The following is a 15198-nucleotide window of genomic DNA, read 5'->3' on the forward strand; positions in this document are numbered from 1 at the left end:
ATATATATATATATATATATATATATATTTGTTTTGTCCCAATTTCACCTAGGTCACAGGTTTTAATTGTTTTTTTATTTTTTAGGCAGCAAGACCAGCGAGCCAACTTGGGCCATGCATACGTCAAAAACAGTTGTCATAGAGATGCATACGATAAACCAACGGTTTACTGTCACATTCACGCCATAGCGGGACTAGATTTACTTCCTGCATCCAAGCCTAATAATCCTGGGAAAGTCATCAGACCGTAGCAGGCTAGCATTTCTGGTGGTGCATTCCCCAACATGGACAGTGAGCTATGTTGTGCCAATTCCAATTTATGAGCAAAGTTGTGCATTTATCGATCGATAATAATCATGAACAATAATGGCCAGTGGCAAGTGCAGTGACTTGTTACACACTGTCAAGTAGGATATGATTTAGTTGAAGCTAACCCAATGACTGATCACCAGATTACTAGCGATTAAATATGTTGGAAATAACTGCATATGCTTAGAGCATAGTCATACTGCCCATAGACAGCTGGGATAGGGACGAGCTGGCCTGTGACCCTAACAGGATAAGTGGCTACAGAAAATGGATGTATGGATGTTTTCTCGCTGCTGTACCATCAGAACACTGTTGAGGACATGATGTCACATATTTGAGGGATAGAGCATAACCTGAAGGTTGAGGTGAGAGCTCAGGCCCAATTGAGAAAGCTCGCTAAGGGTATGCATGTGTGTACGCTCGCGCCTCAGAGTTATAAGCATGCATGAACTCTGGTATAATAGTGGTGAGGGTCCTGGGCTATCAGGTGTCCCTCCATGCTAAATTCAGAGCCACGCAACCAGCTCTAAAGCCCCGCTGAGGATATTCTAGAACCTTTTCAATTAGCAACAATGTATTAAGGACAGTTGTTTATATGTTGAACTATACTGTTGTTGGCCGTAGTGCCACAAATATTAAATTGGAATAATTTATGTTTAGACAGCAACTGAACAGTCAGAATAAAATGAACAGCTTCTAAGCATATCCAGATATTCACATAGTGCTGTGAATTAAAACATAATTTAAAATTTGATTAAATTAAATTTCGCACAAAGCTGTCAATTAATGTGGACCTCAGGACCAAAGGAATGTAAAACCATGCTTTCTAATCACGTATGAGCCAATGAAAAATAAAATTTTACTTAGTTTGTCCAAACTATTTTTTTAACTTACAATCAATGATGTATCTTTGTTTGTCCATCAATACTTCCTATATGTAGTGATTGGGAGAATGAAATGTTATAAAAATTTAATTTGATAGTATAAGATACAAAATTGACGTGTATTCTTTTTTTGCGACATTTTTGTTTGTTGGTGTACCTTGGTTCAGTGTAGGCTGAAAAGCATCAACGTACTGGACAAAATGGTCATTTTGACCAAGTGGAAATGTGATAAGAATACTTTAAAGCCAACGGTAAAGCGAAACGAATACCAATGCAAGCGATCAAAATCTTGATACATCGGAGCACATTAGCTACTTTTGGCATGCTTTACATGTAATATCGTTATGCAAATTCATTTATGGATGAACTGCAAAAAGAAACGTGACAACTCTGTGTCGTGTTTTTCAAAGTTTATATAGTCTACATAGTGATGGTTTTATGTCTTTGCCGTCCACTGTGGCGTGCTAAGTTGGTGTAAACAACTTGTGCCCTCTGGCAAGGTCGAAAAACAGCGCCTCTCTCAGCGGCAGGCTGGAGTAGACCTTTCTAGAACTGGAAAGAAACAGCTGCTTAGACAGAAAAAAAAAAAAAACACTCTCCACTCCCCTCTTCCTCTTCTATGTCCATCTGCAGCTCCTTTTTTCTTTGTGTCTGCTGAAGAATACTGGCTTTGTAACACAGCACTGAAGCTTCTGTGTGACTGTGCAGTGCATGTGTGTGGATCCATGATGTGTTCTTTCAGCAAGAGATGATGAAGATTGTTCATGTCAAGTGACTTTCCTGAGGATGTGAACGGGAAAAAAACAGTCATTACAAGATGAAAATGTGTACAGTAAAAGGAGAAAGTAAACAACGTAATATGTATGTGTGTGGCAATATTGAGCACATTTACAATCTAATTATTGTAGATACAATGTGAGAATATTATTCAGTAAAAGACAGATGCATTTGAATAAATTAAAATCACGTGGGAATCAATTCAAAAACAGAAACTGGTGTTAAATAGATCAAATAAGTATTTCAGGATTTCATTTTGTCACACTAAAAACATAACAGCATGACATCTATTCTTTTGTCTCTTTTGAAATGAAAGTAAAACCGTCTAATTAAAAAACTAACAAAAGCACATTATCTTACATGACAGTACATCTGATTGGCACATTTTGCAATATCAGCATCAGAATATGAACAGTCCTTTTCTGTAAAAGTCTGACTTTGGTTCCCAACAAATTAGTTAGGCAGTCATGTCGAGAGCCTGACAGTTTATTTTAATTTTGATGATTTTTGGTTATAACAACAACAACAAAAAAGAATCACAGTCTTAAAAAAAAAAAACACTCTAAATGCAGCTGGGTGGAGAACAACCCAATTTGGGTCTAAAATAGATCAGTCCACTTCCGAGGTTCAAAACAACCCTATATTTATGTTGTTACTATGTTGATAATGTGGTACACAATTTCTTGGTAACTTTAACTCATAAGTAAGTAGCATAAGTACTTTTTACAACTTATTACATGAAAATCCTCTACCTAATGTATTCCTTTTGACTCTGCATTTGGTTAGCTATTTCTCCCCATTAGGGTTCATTGTGACTGGCTGATGACCAGACTCAGGTGTATCCAGCCTCCATCCCCAAAATCCAAAATGACCCAAATGAGTACAAGTGCTACAGACAATGGAGAGGCGTGCGTGTGTAACTGCTATGATGTCACAATACTGCCACAGAGTGCACTGCCATGCATTGTGGGTAGCGGGCTTATCCCATGTGAGGAAACAGCTGAGGCCCGTGTAGCGTCAGCATTTATGAGCAACGCTTGCATACGTGCTCGACGCTAGGGAAAATCCTCTCCTCCTTTTCTTTTCCCTCATAGGGTCAAACACCCATAAAGGGTTGACCCTCCCGCTCCACTAAAAAGTTAAAAGGGTGGGGGTGGGGGGTACAAAGGCAGACTAAAGTGACACAACTGCTGAGTCATCACTGGAGCAGTGAAGCTCACGGCACCCCACACCCTCCCGAAAATGCATTTTTGTTCAGTCACGTAGCCCACAAGGGATCAGACGTCCTTCTCCAGTTATGCAACAGCTAATATCTTTCTTCCTCTCGCATATTTCTTTCCCCTCTCCCCTGCGGACGTGTTGCACGGCAATCCCAATCTTTTCGAGAATGATCGAATCTGAAGCACGTCAGCATTCCAGCAGAATTGATTAGCGTCACAAAAACAAAACCAGATTGACGTAATAATTGGCTTACGAAACAAAGTGTGGGTCAATGGTGGCCTGCTGAAGGTTACAACTGAACTTTTCCAATCGAACATAAAAATGACATACATCTACACTCAAACGAAAAGAAGAGACATATCAAAAGGTATGGCAAATGTTGTGTTGGAGAACTGCATTTTCCTCTGTCAACAGTTTACCATCCATCCCATAGTTGCTCATATAGCTAAACGAGATCACCACAGTGATATGTTTGGCCTGTTTATGTGTGGTGCCCTCACATTACTCCGCAGGGGTCCTACTGAGCAACAGGAATCAATAAATCAGCATTGACTGCTATGTTGCGACTGGAAGTCATTACGTGGTTTTACTACGGACATTCTTCAAGATTCCTTTTGAAGGATGCGCTTCCATAATGTTTATGAGCGTACTTGGGGCAGCACGTTGTTGAAGGGGTTAGCATATATGCATGGGAGTAGAGAGGTTATTGGTTCGAGTTACAGTCCCTCTTACCTAAAAATATATATGCTGGTTTCATTCAATAACTGTTGTCAGTTGGAATATACTGTATTTCAAGTCACCTGAATTTGTTGTTTTTTTTTTTGTCCAAGTTCAAAATGTAACTAACTTGACAAAAGTACCATCGTACCATAAGAACATAGGAAAAGGATGGATGGTCATTTATCCATCCATCCATCCATCCATCCATCCATCCATCCATCCATTTTCTCAAGCCGCTTATCCTCACAAGGTTTGCAGGCTTGCTGGTCCCTATCCCAGCTGGTTTCAGGCAGTAGGCAGGGGACACCCTGAACTGGTTACCAGTCAATTGCAGGGCGCACAGAGATGAACCAGTCACACAGCCAATCACACCTAAGGGCATTTTAGTATGTCCTGGATGGTCATTTATTTCCTGAAAATGTTATTGGCTAACTTTTAAACACGTAAACACAATGAATGGTATACTATAATTGAAAAGACATCAAAATATAAACTTTGATCTTATAAATATGATCATACTTCAGACAGCCTCTAGAGGCGCTGTCATACTGAGCTTAGGAACGCGGTCCAGCAACATGTGCTTTCTAGACATTAACCCCGATAAAATACACTTGTGGAAGTTAAGAGGTAACAACCCAGTCAAAAGTTTATCAACTACTACAAATTCATTCAAGTTTGTCCTGACTATGCAGAAACTTTTATGGAATCATTTCCTGAAGTCATAAATGAAGTTCAAACCATAATGGGAGATTTTTCAAAATGAGCACTTTTTAGCAATACGAAAGATTTGCGTTTGTTATTTTCCTCAGTCAGCACAGCTTTATCTTGGATGATACTTTCGGACTTGGAATGACTTTTGGCTCGCAGCTGCGCATCAAGAGATAATCTGTCTGAAGGTGTTTCCAAACTTTTGACTGTGGAGTTAATTGTCTAATTTGACCTGTGCCTGGGTAACAAATGCGATTCGCTTTGATAACTCAGTTAATTCAGCGGCTGAAGAAAAGGTCACCAGACACGTTGAATGGTCGTTTCGAATGTTTATTCAAATCAAAAACGGAAGAACTAGACAAAAGATGAAATCATTCAGAACATAGCATATTCATAGAATATCCATACATCGTCACGATTAACAGAAATCAGAAACAGAGAACGGAGAAGATTCAGCGAGTGATATTGCACTTTTGTTTCGAAAATGTTTCAGACGTCATCGCCCCGATCCGTTTGTCCTCTGAACATTTCAGTTCCTGCCTTTTTTCAGCTTAATCTTACTTTTGGACTTACTCGGCTGGCGGACTCGTGCAGAATCCACCGGCGTGGAGCAATTATGTCAGCTTATTCATCATTGTGAAACATAAGAGTGTCAAACAAATATAACAGGGGAAAAAAAAAAGTGGCGGAGAAGGCAGTTTACCAAGTACATGTTCCTCGGAGGAGGAGGGCTGATCAACAGCCTGAGAGACCGACCGTGTGGGTTGTCTGTTAAACTACATCAATGCCCGCGGAAAAGTGGAAAAAGAATTAGGAGGCCTCTCTGGGCTGTCTTGTCTTGCGTCTAAAAGGACTTGTTTTTCCCTTTTTGAATGGAATTGACAATATAAGCATATGGATAGTTGACAAGAATGCGCGAGGCAAAAAAAAGAAAAAAAAAACCTAACCTAAAAAAAAGTCTTTTCTGTGTCAAGGCCACAAAGATAAGATCACTTGAATGATCTGCAGTTTGTCACTTGTCGTCAGAAGCGTTCTCATAGTCGGCTGGATCTCCACACATGCACACACTCGCACGCCACATAATGTAAACTAATCTTTCAAGATTAAATAATGTGTCCAGGTCCTACACAACGCTGCTTAGCCTAAACGTGATTAGTACCATTTTATAATCCAGACCTTAACCATGTAATGCTTTTTTTTTTAATTGTTTAAATTAAAAAAAAAATAAAAAGTGCTGCACCTCCTATTTACTGACAAACCCATTATTACCGCAGCTGGTCTATTGCGTTGAATGAGTGAGAAAACCAATGTAGTACCCATGTCAACCTACTACTACTTGTTCTGACCAGACTGTGCAATTAGGTTTGCTTCTTCAAATTAGAAGCAGCGTCAGTGCTTGTCATTTTTCTTCTTTTTTTTTTTTTTTGATAAAGCATTCTGGTTTCACCGGTCAGATAAAATGAGAAAATGCAGCAGGACAAAAGGGAATGTGTCAACAAAAGCCGCCTAACTCATTCACATGTCTTTTGTCTAGTTTGGTAGCTTGAAACAAACAGAAGTCATTATTCTAAACAGTGCAATTAAAACTTTCTGCAATGTTCACACTGTTTGACACAGTGCTCTTGGGCAGTACGAGATTAGGAAAAGAGTGGCAGCAGGCATAAATCGGGGAGAAAAGTCTTCCCGTTTTAGTAGCAAAAGGACACCTGCAGTACCCCCCTCCCCTCCCGCAATACACACACAGACGCACGCACACACCCATACCAAGAACTCTATGATCTGAGTGAACAAAAGGAGGGAAACCATACTGGATCCAAGCAGAAGAGACAACGTCTTCAAAAGAGCTTCTAGGCAGACAAATGTGTGCTGCGGTTGGTTTTGTCGAAGTTCCAAAAAAAAAAAAAAAAAAATGTCGCCGTCATAAGTCGTTCAGGAAATGTCAGAAAGAAAAAAAAATGAAAAAGCTTGAAAGGAAACCAAAAATCAGTGCATTGTTCTCGTCTTTTTTCAGTCTGGAAAAACAAGCAGTCGAACAGAGCCACTCGAGTCAATTCAAGAAGAAAGATGTGCAAAACAAAATCCCAAAATGAGGCAGGAGGACTTTTGCTCTGTCGGTGGCGCTCTCATGGAAGGCGACCGGGACGTCCGCATCTTGGGTGATGGCGTTGTTTTTCTGTTATTTTTTTTTCACTAATGCAGTCTGGACGTGACTGGTGAAGCCTCGTGTCCTTATGTGCCACACCTTCAGCCTCTTTTTCGCTACTAGAGGCTCGCCATAGAGATGGAAAAGGTCTGTTCACCGCCCACCCCCAGCAAGCCAGTAAGCCATCACAACCATGTCCCACTCTCCTTTTGTGTGACTGAAGGAACACATTTGTCCAATCCCAACTCAGTCCCTCTTGGTTGGTTGGATCCTTCGGATTTCTCACTTGTCGTCAGCGACGCCGTTTTAGGAGAAGAATGAACAACGTGGAGCCTCGTAGCGTGCAGATTTCGTTGGATTCCCGAGTCAGCCAAGGGAATTTTTGGACGACGTCTCAGCGTGATGGACAGGCGTCAGGCCTGCGCACTTCTGTACGGTCGGCGTGGTCGGGGTTGGGGTCCACCTGGGGGGGCAGGTATGAACTGATAAGTATTTGCGGGAGTTATCTTGGTCGTCAATAGCGGCAGTGGTACATTGTAGCTCAAATGTTGAGAGGAGTAATCATTTAAGGCAAAATGCATATCCCGCCTCAAAAAATATTGACTTCTCCAAATACCACTGCAACAAATAATACTGATTTTATTCTGAAATATTAAGACCTGTATCTGTATCTTACATTATACAACGAGAACGAGGGCTGAATGATTTTATGAAAAAAATTGAATTGCGATTTTTGTAACAGAAATTAGTTTTGATACATTGTTTTGCAAATCAATCTTCATTGCATTAATAAGAATAATGCAGGAACTGACATCATCGTGTTGAACGCTAACCAAACACTAACCAAACATTTGAAAAATGAAAATAAGTGTGTAAATAATGATTCATCGGAAATTGAGGATAAAATTCAAATTTAACTAGATTTCTTATTTTTATTTTTAACAAACACTGCTCAATGCTTAAATGCAAATGTTTCGTTTAAAAGTACAACTGAACTGAACATGAAAGATACACTGTGTACTGTACTGGATTAATAGTTCAACGGCTTCACTCTAACACATATGATTCTAGTTCATGTTGTAATACAAATTGTAAATACAATTCAGATCTAATTCAGGGATTCTTGGGCAAACCAGGAGAGGGCTCCCGTATACCACTGTGTTACATCGTAATAAACTTAGATACATTTGTACAAATAAATGCTGAATGTTTTTGATGCCACATTAGCATCTATTCTCTTTTGTTGACAGTGCACATTAAATAATTCTTTTGCTTTAACATCATCTAAATAATGAAATGTTTAAGTGCATTAACGCTATCTTTGACTCTTTTGTTGCCAGACGGGAAAAAGGATCTTTCACGTACGTAGCCATCGTTGGAAGTCAATCAGTCAAACATAACTTTCTTTACTTTAAAGATTCAAACATTGTGGGCTGTGGCATGACACGGTTGTCATATTTGAGGTTTTCATTTACTCGGTGAGCATCCAGCATTTGAGGAAGTCCGTCAGTATGCAACCGTGCGCTAAGACATGCTTACCTCCGAGTAGAGAGGGGGCGGCTGGAAGCGGAACTCGTGGATGTAGGCAAACAGAGGTCCATCCAGATCCTCGCGACTTGCTGGCACATCCAGACTGCTCTGTCGCTGCTCTTCCGTCACAATTTCTGCATAGCTTGGAGGAGCTACGGGAAAAGAGACGCGCATTAGCATTCCCGGAAACTTCGCTCCAAAACCAAACCTTTCCGTAGAAGCACGGAGTCCAGCCTACCTTCGGGCCTCTCGGGCAGACCCATCCCCAGCCAGCTCATGCTGCACTGGCTGCTCACGCTGGATGTGCGGGAGCCAAAAGAATGCAGGGGGATGGTTCCGATCACTAGCGGCAGGTTCAGGGAAAGGTTTATTGCCCCTGGTATGTCCACATATACCTTAAGAAGCACAAAAGGAGACGGCTCAGGAATACCGAAAAGCCACAAGTTCTTTAATCCGTGGGTGGGGTTTTTTTTGTTGTTTTTTGCTGTTAAACAAGAATGAATTTTCTTTAAACTTTCACCACTCAAAATGTAAAGGAGGATTATAGATATCCATATATACTGACCCCCTCCCTTAGGAGAATAAAAGTTCAAAAAATGGACAAATACCATCAACAGGTTAAGTGATCTGACAGGATAATATACTGTACATGGAGTGGTTCCCCCAGAATGTGGGTCAATGTCTTCAGGTCAGATGCTTATGGTCGATACGAGGAAGATCCTTGTAGCTGTTTACAGCCTTGAGGCAGGTGTTGCCGCAGATACGGGATAATGTTCTTAGCAGCATGTGGAGGTAACACCTGGTGCAGGCCAGGTCAATGCAGATTCTCAGACTAACTTTTCTTTTTTTTTTTTTTAAACCAGGAGCAAAGTGGCCCTTAAACTGAAATTTCAGGCTGGTGAAATACTCACGTCGAGCCTCATTTTAACTATTTTACTAATAAATGCACTGAAGTGCATGTAACAAATGAAACTTTCTTGAATACAGCTTTTTTAACAGTGTCATAAGTAATCATGCATGATTCTGGGACCATGTGAACGCCTGGCACACTATTTTGATTGTTTATCTAGACATGATTATCCAATAATTAATTCAACACAACCAACAAACAGTATCAGTCAAAACGTTGCCTACACCTAACAATTCATACCTTTTTCTCTGTTTTAAATTTACCTGGATTGTAGATTAATACATAATTCATTGACATTATGAAGAAATTATGAGATGATTTGGCAAGTAAAAAAGTTCATCTAAACTAAACTAAATATGTTTTGTATCAAATTCTTCACCTTTTGCCAAGATAATGTCTTGGTGTTATCTTAGTCAGCAATATGATTGCCTGGGCTGACTTTTAGTTCACAGCTATGTATTTTCAAGCGTTAATAGTTTGAATTTCTTGATTCGCTAAGGTGCTTGACCATTTGAATTTGATGGAGCTTCCAAACATTTGACTAGATACTGCACTTAAATGATCTCAAATTCTTCCTCGTAATATTAATATTCAAACATGCTTACCATGAGCGAGTATTCTACTCTGATGATGCTGCAGTCCAGGATGGAGGGCGAGACAGGTGGGATCTTCAGCATTTTGCCGCTCCAAGTCTCCGTCTTGCCCGAGGACAGCGACTCGCCCCTCAGGTTGGCCACCAGCTGCTTGACCTCCTTCATCTTCCCTTTGGCATAGAAAGTCTGCGTCTGGTAGATTGCTGCCTTTGGCACCACCATTCGGGACGAGCAGTTTTCGATCTCTGCAAAGATCTGAATGGACTCTCCTGCAACGTCATCATGGGAGAGAAAACTCAGCAATGAAGTAACTTAACGTTTATAGCGTGAATGACTGAAGCGTATCGTCTGCAGCCTTACCTGGGGTGTACCCCTTCCGTTCAATTTTGGCACTTAGGGAGATTGGACCTGAGGTACAGAACCAACAACAAAGTGTCTTGTCCTTTGTGCCGGCCTGTGGCGACTGAGGTGGGAGACAGAAACCAAAAGGAACATTAGACATAACTTGGTAATAATCGGATCAATTGTCAGCTTAAAGTAAAATTTCGTAAACTGCATTCCTAGAAAGGGGCTTTTCAAACAATGAAATCACAATAAACAAAATCAATCACACTCTTTTTCTGTAGAACTTGCACATCTTTTCTAAGTCAGGTTTTCATTATGAATGATGCTTTAGGACGTGGACTGACTTTCAATTCACGGGTGAGCATTAAAACTCTTCAACAACTTTATTTCTTAATGCATTTCCGATCTTTTGATCAGTAAGTTCGATTCTGAGAAAGACCTGAATTTCTAACCAGAGTTTCATTCAAAATTCTGAGATTATACAACAGCACTGGGGCGGTAACTGTAAATTACAGTCTTGAAATTGCATAAGAACACCAGCTGTAAAAGTTTCTGAGGGTGTGACACGCAAAAGGAAAAACGTGTCTCGAATGAGTCACTGCTGTTGTGTCAAACTTCCTCCTTACCAGCAGTAACGGAGTGTTGATGTCAATGTGCTCGAAGACGGTGAATTCCTTCTTGGTCTTAATGGGCAGCATCCACGGCCTGTGGAGTTCTGCCTTCACCCAATAACGCACGCTGCCATGCTTCCCTTCGAAAGAGGTAGCCAAAGGTCTGTGAAGGATGCGCAAAAAGTTACATTTACACACAAAAAGTTTCATCAAGAGGTAATTTTTTTTCTTGCGGGGTAAAAGCACTCACGTCTGTGGAAGCTCCAGGCTGAATGCATACTCGTGTCTTCCTGAATGGATAGTGGTGAGTCCTTCCTCTGAGTTGTCATCATCTGAAAAACAAGGCGGACGCTATTCCAAACACATGTATACCATACCTGGACACATTGCTCTACGAGGGCATCTGAAAGTCATACCACAGAAAAGTAAAAGAAAAAACAGAGGGTGGGGGAGACAGAAGAGAATAAAATTGATTTTACTATGATATTTGCCTGGAAAAGGGTATGCATTGCAGGGGTACAAGCGCATTTGACCTAGCCCACCATGCAAATGCAGAAAAACAAAAAAAGAAAATACCACTACACATTTTACCCAAATGGCATTGTTCGATGCGTCGTCTTTTCACAAGACGTGCAGTCTTGAGACAACTTTATTAAGATGAAATAAGTACCCACTCCTGATGTAACGTTCCAGGAGTAAACATCGATTCATAAGCGCACGAGAAAAGTTGTGATCCGAATCTCAATGTTCATTGCATGGACCGTGGAATCCATTAGAAAGAAGAAAAAAAAAACACCAGTCTGCTTAGCAACAACCACACCATAATGTGCAGCTTTAAGGCTCCAATGTGGAATAAATATATATTTGCCACTGACGCCATAAGGAGGAAAGTCAAAAGCTGCTTCTGCCAGCTCAGCAGTCCCTCCCCTCCTGCAAGCAGCAGAAGTGTGGTAAACAAGTGCAGAGCTGTCAGTCAAAGGCAGCAGCAGGAGGAGACCGGCCTAAACCGGTGCAAGCAGCTCCTACACACAGCCCCAACCCACTCCACCCCCACCACTCTGCACATAGACATACACATGCATTCATTACACATTCACTGTGCAATGCTGCAGCCTGCATAGCTCAGCTCTGGAAAATCCACTAACGCGTTTTTATCCTCTTTTATGGAACGGGAAGCCCTGTGCGACTTCATTTTGCTGTTAATGACCACTTAATGAACTCTGAACAACCGATATACTCCACTTATGTTGGGAAACGGTTAACATATGCTTGTGAACACAAGGCAGTTCAAAACAGGAATCTCCCTACGGATTGTGGGCGAAATGACATCAGGCCAAACTACGATTTTTGATGACGCCATAACATAATTTCTTTTGTTTTCGTTATCTCACCTTTGTCTGATCATATAGCACTCTTATGTTTGCAGTTATTTAGTCATACATTTCTTGTGGTCAGAGAATTTTCAGTCATCTTTTGCAGCTGTTACAGCACTCGTACGACTGTTGTTTGACATTACATATAAAGACACTACCTTGAATAAAGTATTTAAAATAGAAAAAAAACGACGCGATTTGGCAGCTGCTAAATCCAGAATAAGATTTAAGTTTCCTGAGTTGTTTGAACCCAGTATGCTCATTTTTGAATGTATTTGTTGCGGCATCGCCCTAGTGTAGCATCACTGCAGAAAAATATCATTGTGAACGATTAGACAACCACCGTAACTTCAATGAAAACGCACCAGTGCTCAGATTTCCCCATTTTTGTTTGCGTAGCAGTAGCAAGTAGGTAAAGTCGAGCAAAAACTATGATGAATGGTTTAGTTTGGGGTGATTTCTATTTTTTCTCCCACGCAATAATAAAGGATTTAGAATACGTCATTTGATATTTTATTGAATGTAACGCAAAGTGTCAAAAACTTGCTTTCTAGTCACTATCCGCAATGGTTACGTCATTGGGCCACACATGAGCACCTCAGCCAGTCACATAGAGGCGAGGGCGGAGCCAGAACAGTAAACCCGCCTACTCCCAATCCAGTTTTCTGAACAGGATTGAACCGCTTTGAACAATGGGTGGAAACTTCAGAAAAGCCACAAAGAAACATATTTTATCGCATGAATGTGAGCTAAATATCACACATTACGCCACGGAGACAACCGTGCATGCTCAAACACTCCCGACCCGCTTCGAAAACCCCCGTTTTGTCCTTCTTATGTCCTAAATTGAGTGGGGGAAAAATCCAAATGAGCTCCTGCTGTCATTCATTCTGACAAATTGACTCCCATCAGGTCGTATGCGGCTGTCATAAGAACTTAGACAAACGCCAACTAAAAAAAAAACTGGAACTTCTCTACGATGCACTTTTCATATCAATTAATTCAACTGTGATACCGCAGCATCTCTCCCCCGCAAACTTAAGGACGCAAGTAAAATCCAGTCTTACCTCGCTCGTGTCCAATGAGAACGTCTTTATGGTTGAGATATTCCACTTCCTCCGTGTAGTTCTGTGTGTAGGCGGTGTTGGAACCGGCGTTGCGCGACTCGGTCCAGCGAACTTTGGCAAAGCCTTTGGCGTGGATCTTGAGGGACTTGACGCGGATCTCGCCGGTCACCTCGACGACCACCCTCCCTGAGACGCAGTCCCCGCTGGAGAACACGGCCACGTTGCTGTCATTCAGACAGTCGTAGCTCACCGTGAAGCTCTTTACCTTCCCGAGCACCATGGTTGGAGTCTTAAAAAAGTAGGCTACACACACGTAAAAACGATGAACAAAATGTGTGTCTGAAGGGAAGGATGAGTATAAAAAATGTTGGTGCCTCCCTGCGAGAAGCAGTAGGCACGATCAGTGGTTTGGATGTGTGCGGTTCATTGAGATGCGTGAAGGCTGAATAACAGCAAGGGATGCTGTTATCGTCCGCCTCTCTGCCGCTTGGTCTCCGGTTAAAGACGAGGCAGCCTGGCAGCTCGGCTCACTTTAAGCGACCCGAGATGTGAAAAACAAGCCCGTGCGCATGCGCAGCGGTCCCTCACTGCCCCCTCCTTCCGCCTTGTGCAAAGGAGGAGAGGGCCAGATGACAAGTTTTGCTCAAACAGCTGAAAAAGATGGCATTAAGATACTACCCTGTCACGAAATATACAAATACCAATTTGTATACAACAAAAATCGCATACAAGGTAATACAAGGGATGAAAATAGAAACCCTAGTTTCTTTATCAAGTGGAGCATCATCCCCACATAGATATTTGTAAATTGCTGCTCCCAGTAATGTAGGGGCACATGGTTTGACTGCACTGTGTATGTATATGCCACATTTATACATCATAATCCGCACATATGCTCCACAACACTCCACAATCACGAGGAGCATCTTACAACGATGAACTTGTAGACATGCTGGAGGTGTTACAAGAAATGGGTCATGAGCATTTGTAACACGACATGTTCCATTCCACATGATGTTGTTTTTGCATGAAAATGTAAAAAGGGATCCATTCACAAATGGGGGGCAGGGATCCCATTGTGGTAGAACAGAAAAACAACTCAAGCAAGCTCAAAACGCCTCCTACAGCCTATTGGGGTTACTGCACGGTGATGCGACGCCACCTGTTGAACAGCACTGCAGCTTCTCTAAACATTACTGCAAAAACAAAACAAATCAAACAAACCAAAAATCACACACGCATTCGTAGTCAACTCGGATACGTTGGTAGCGTTTGTTGGTTTGAGTCCCATAACCCGCTGCTTGAAGAATGTAGATGCTCCCCAGGAACCACCTTCTACTGCTGTTGAAGGCGGGTTAAATGCAGAACAACGTTTGTTTGTTTGTTTGTTTGTTTGTTTGTTTTTGGTTATTTGTCTGGCTGACTGTATTCTTGCTTGTTTGTTTTTGCTAGGCAATCCAAAATTGATGGATGCATGTTTTGGGAGACCAAAAATTTTGTTGGATCACACATGATTCAATATGGAAACAGCATGCAAAATAAACTGTATATCTCAGATTAACAGGGGCAGATTTAGTGAGATTCGAAATCTCCGCAGTTGAAATCTTTTCTTTTTTCCCCCAGAAAATTAAGGACACAGAAAAGTGCAACAATAATTTAAAGTCTTTTTTTGCTATTAAAACACCAATGTGTTTGTGATTACTTTGCAACCATAAAGGCAGTCTGGGTGGTTTAGATATTCATGTTTTACTTAATGACTATGACACCTGGTAGACCAGGGGTGTCATGGAAAGAAACCTGGAAAACATGCAGGATACAGGCCCTCAAGGACCAACTTTGGACATCACTGTGATAACCAGATGCTTATCTGCAGTGTGTTTTTATGGACTGCATGTGTGGCTGGAATGCAAGGCAATTAAATGTTTTATTTTTTTATTTGTTTTATGAACCCATATATATATATACACATACTCACATTACATGATTGTCCTTAATTACATGTATTGT

General features: G+C 41.2%; 1 protein-coding gene across 2 annotated transcripts; it reads right to left on the reverse strand.

Moving 5' to 3' along the window:
* Positions 1-4933: 4933 nt before the first annotated feature.
* Positions 4934-13706, reverse strand: arrdc3a (arrestin domain containing 3a). Of its 2 annotated transcripts, none has more exons than XM_088420608.1 (8): positions 13192-13706; positions 11002-11083; positions 10767-10914; positions 10156-10258; positions 9808-10064; positions 8531-8687; positions 8302-8444; positions 4934-7225 (listed from the first exon to the last, which is right to left on the reverse strand). In XM_088420608.1, the coding sequence occupies exons 1-8, from the start codon at positions 13469-13471 to the stop codon at positions 7157-7159; spliced, it is 1239 nt and encodes a 412-aa protein (XP_088276734.1). In that variant the 5' UTR covers positions 13472-13706; the 3' UTR covers positions 4934-7156. The 2 variants fall into 2 exon arrangements, with proteins under 2 accessions (XP_088276734.1, XP_088276735.1); XM_088420609.1 differs by lacking the exon at positions 13192-13706 and adding an exon at positions 11426-11654.
* Between the last annotated feature and the right edge of the window lie 1492 nt (positions 13707-15198).

The sequence above is a fragment of the Hippichthys cyanospilos genome, chromosome 1, assembly GCF_059441005.1.
Source record: "Hippichthys cyanospilos isolate Australia breed blue-spotted pipefish chromosome 1, RoL_Hcya_1.0, whole genome shotgun sequence".
In the NCBI taxonomy this organism is placed as follows: Eukaryota; Metazoa; Chordata; class Actinopteri; order Syngnathiformes; family Syngnathidae; genus Hippichthys; species Hippichthys cyanospilos.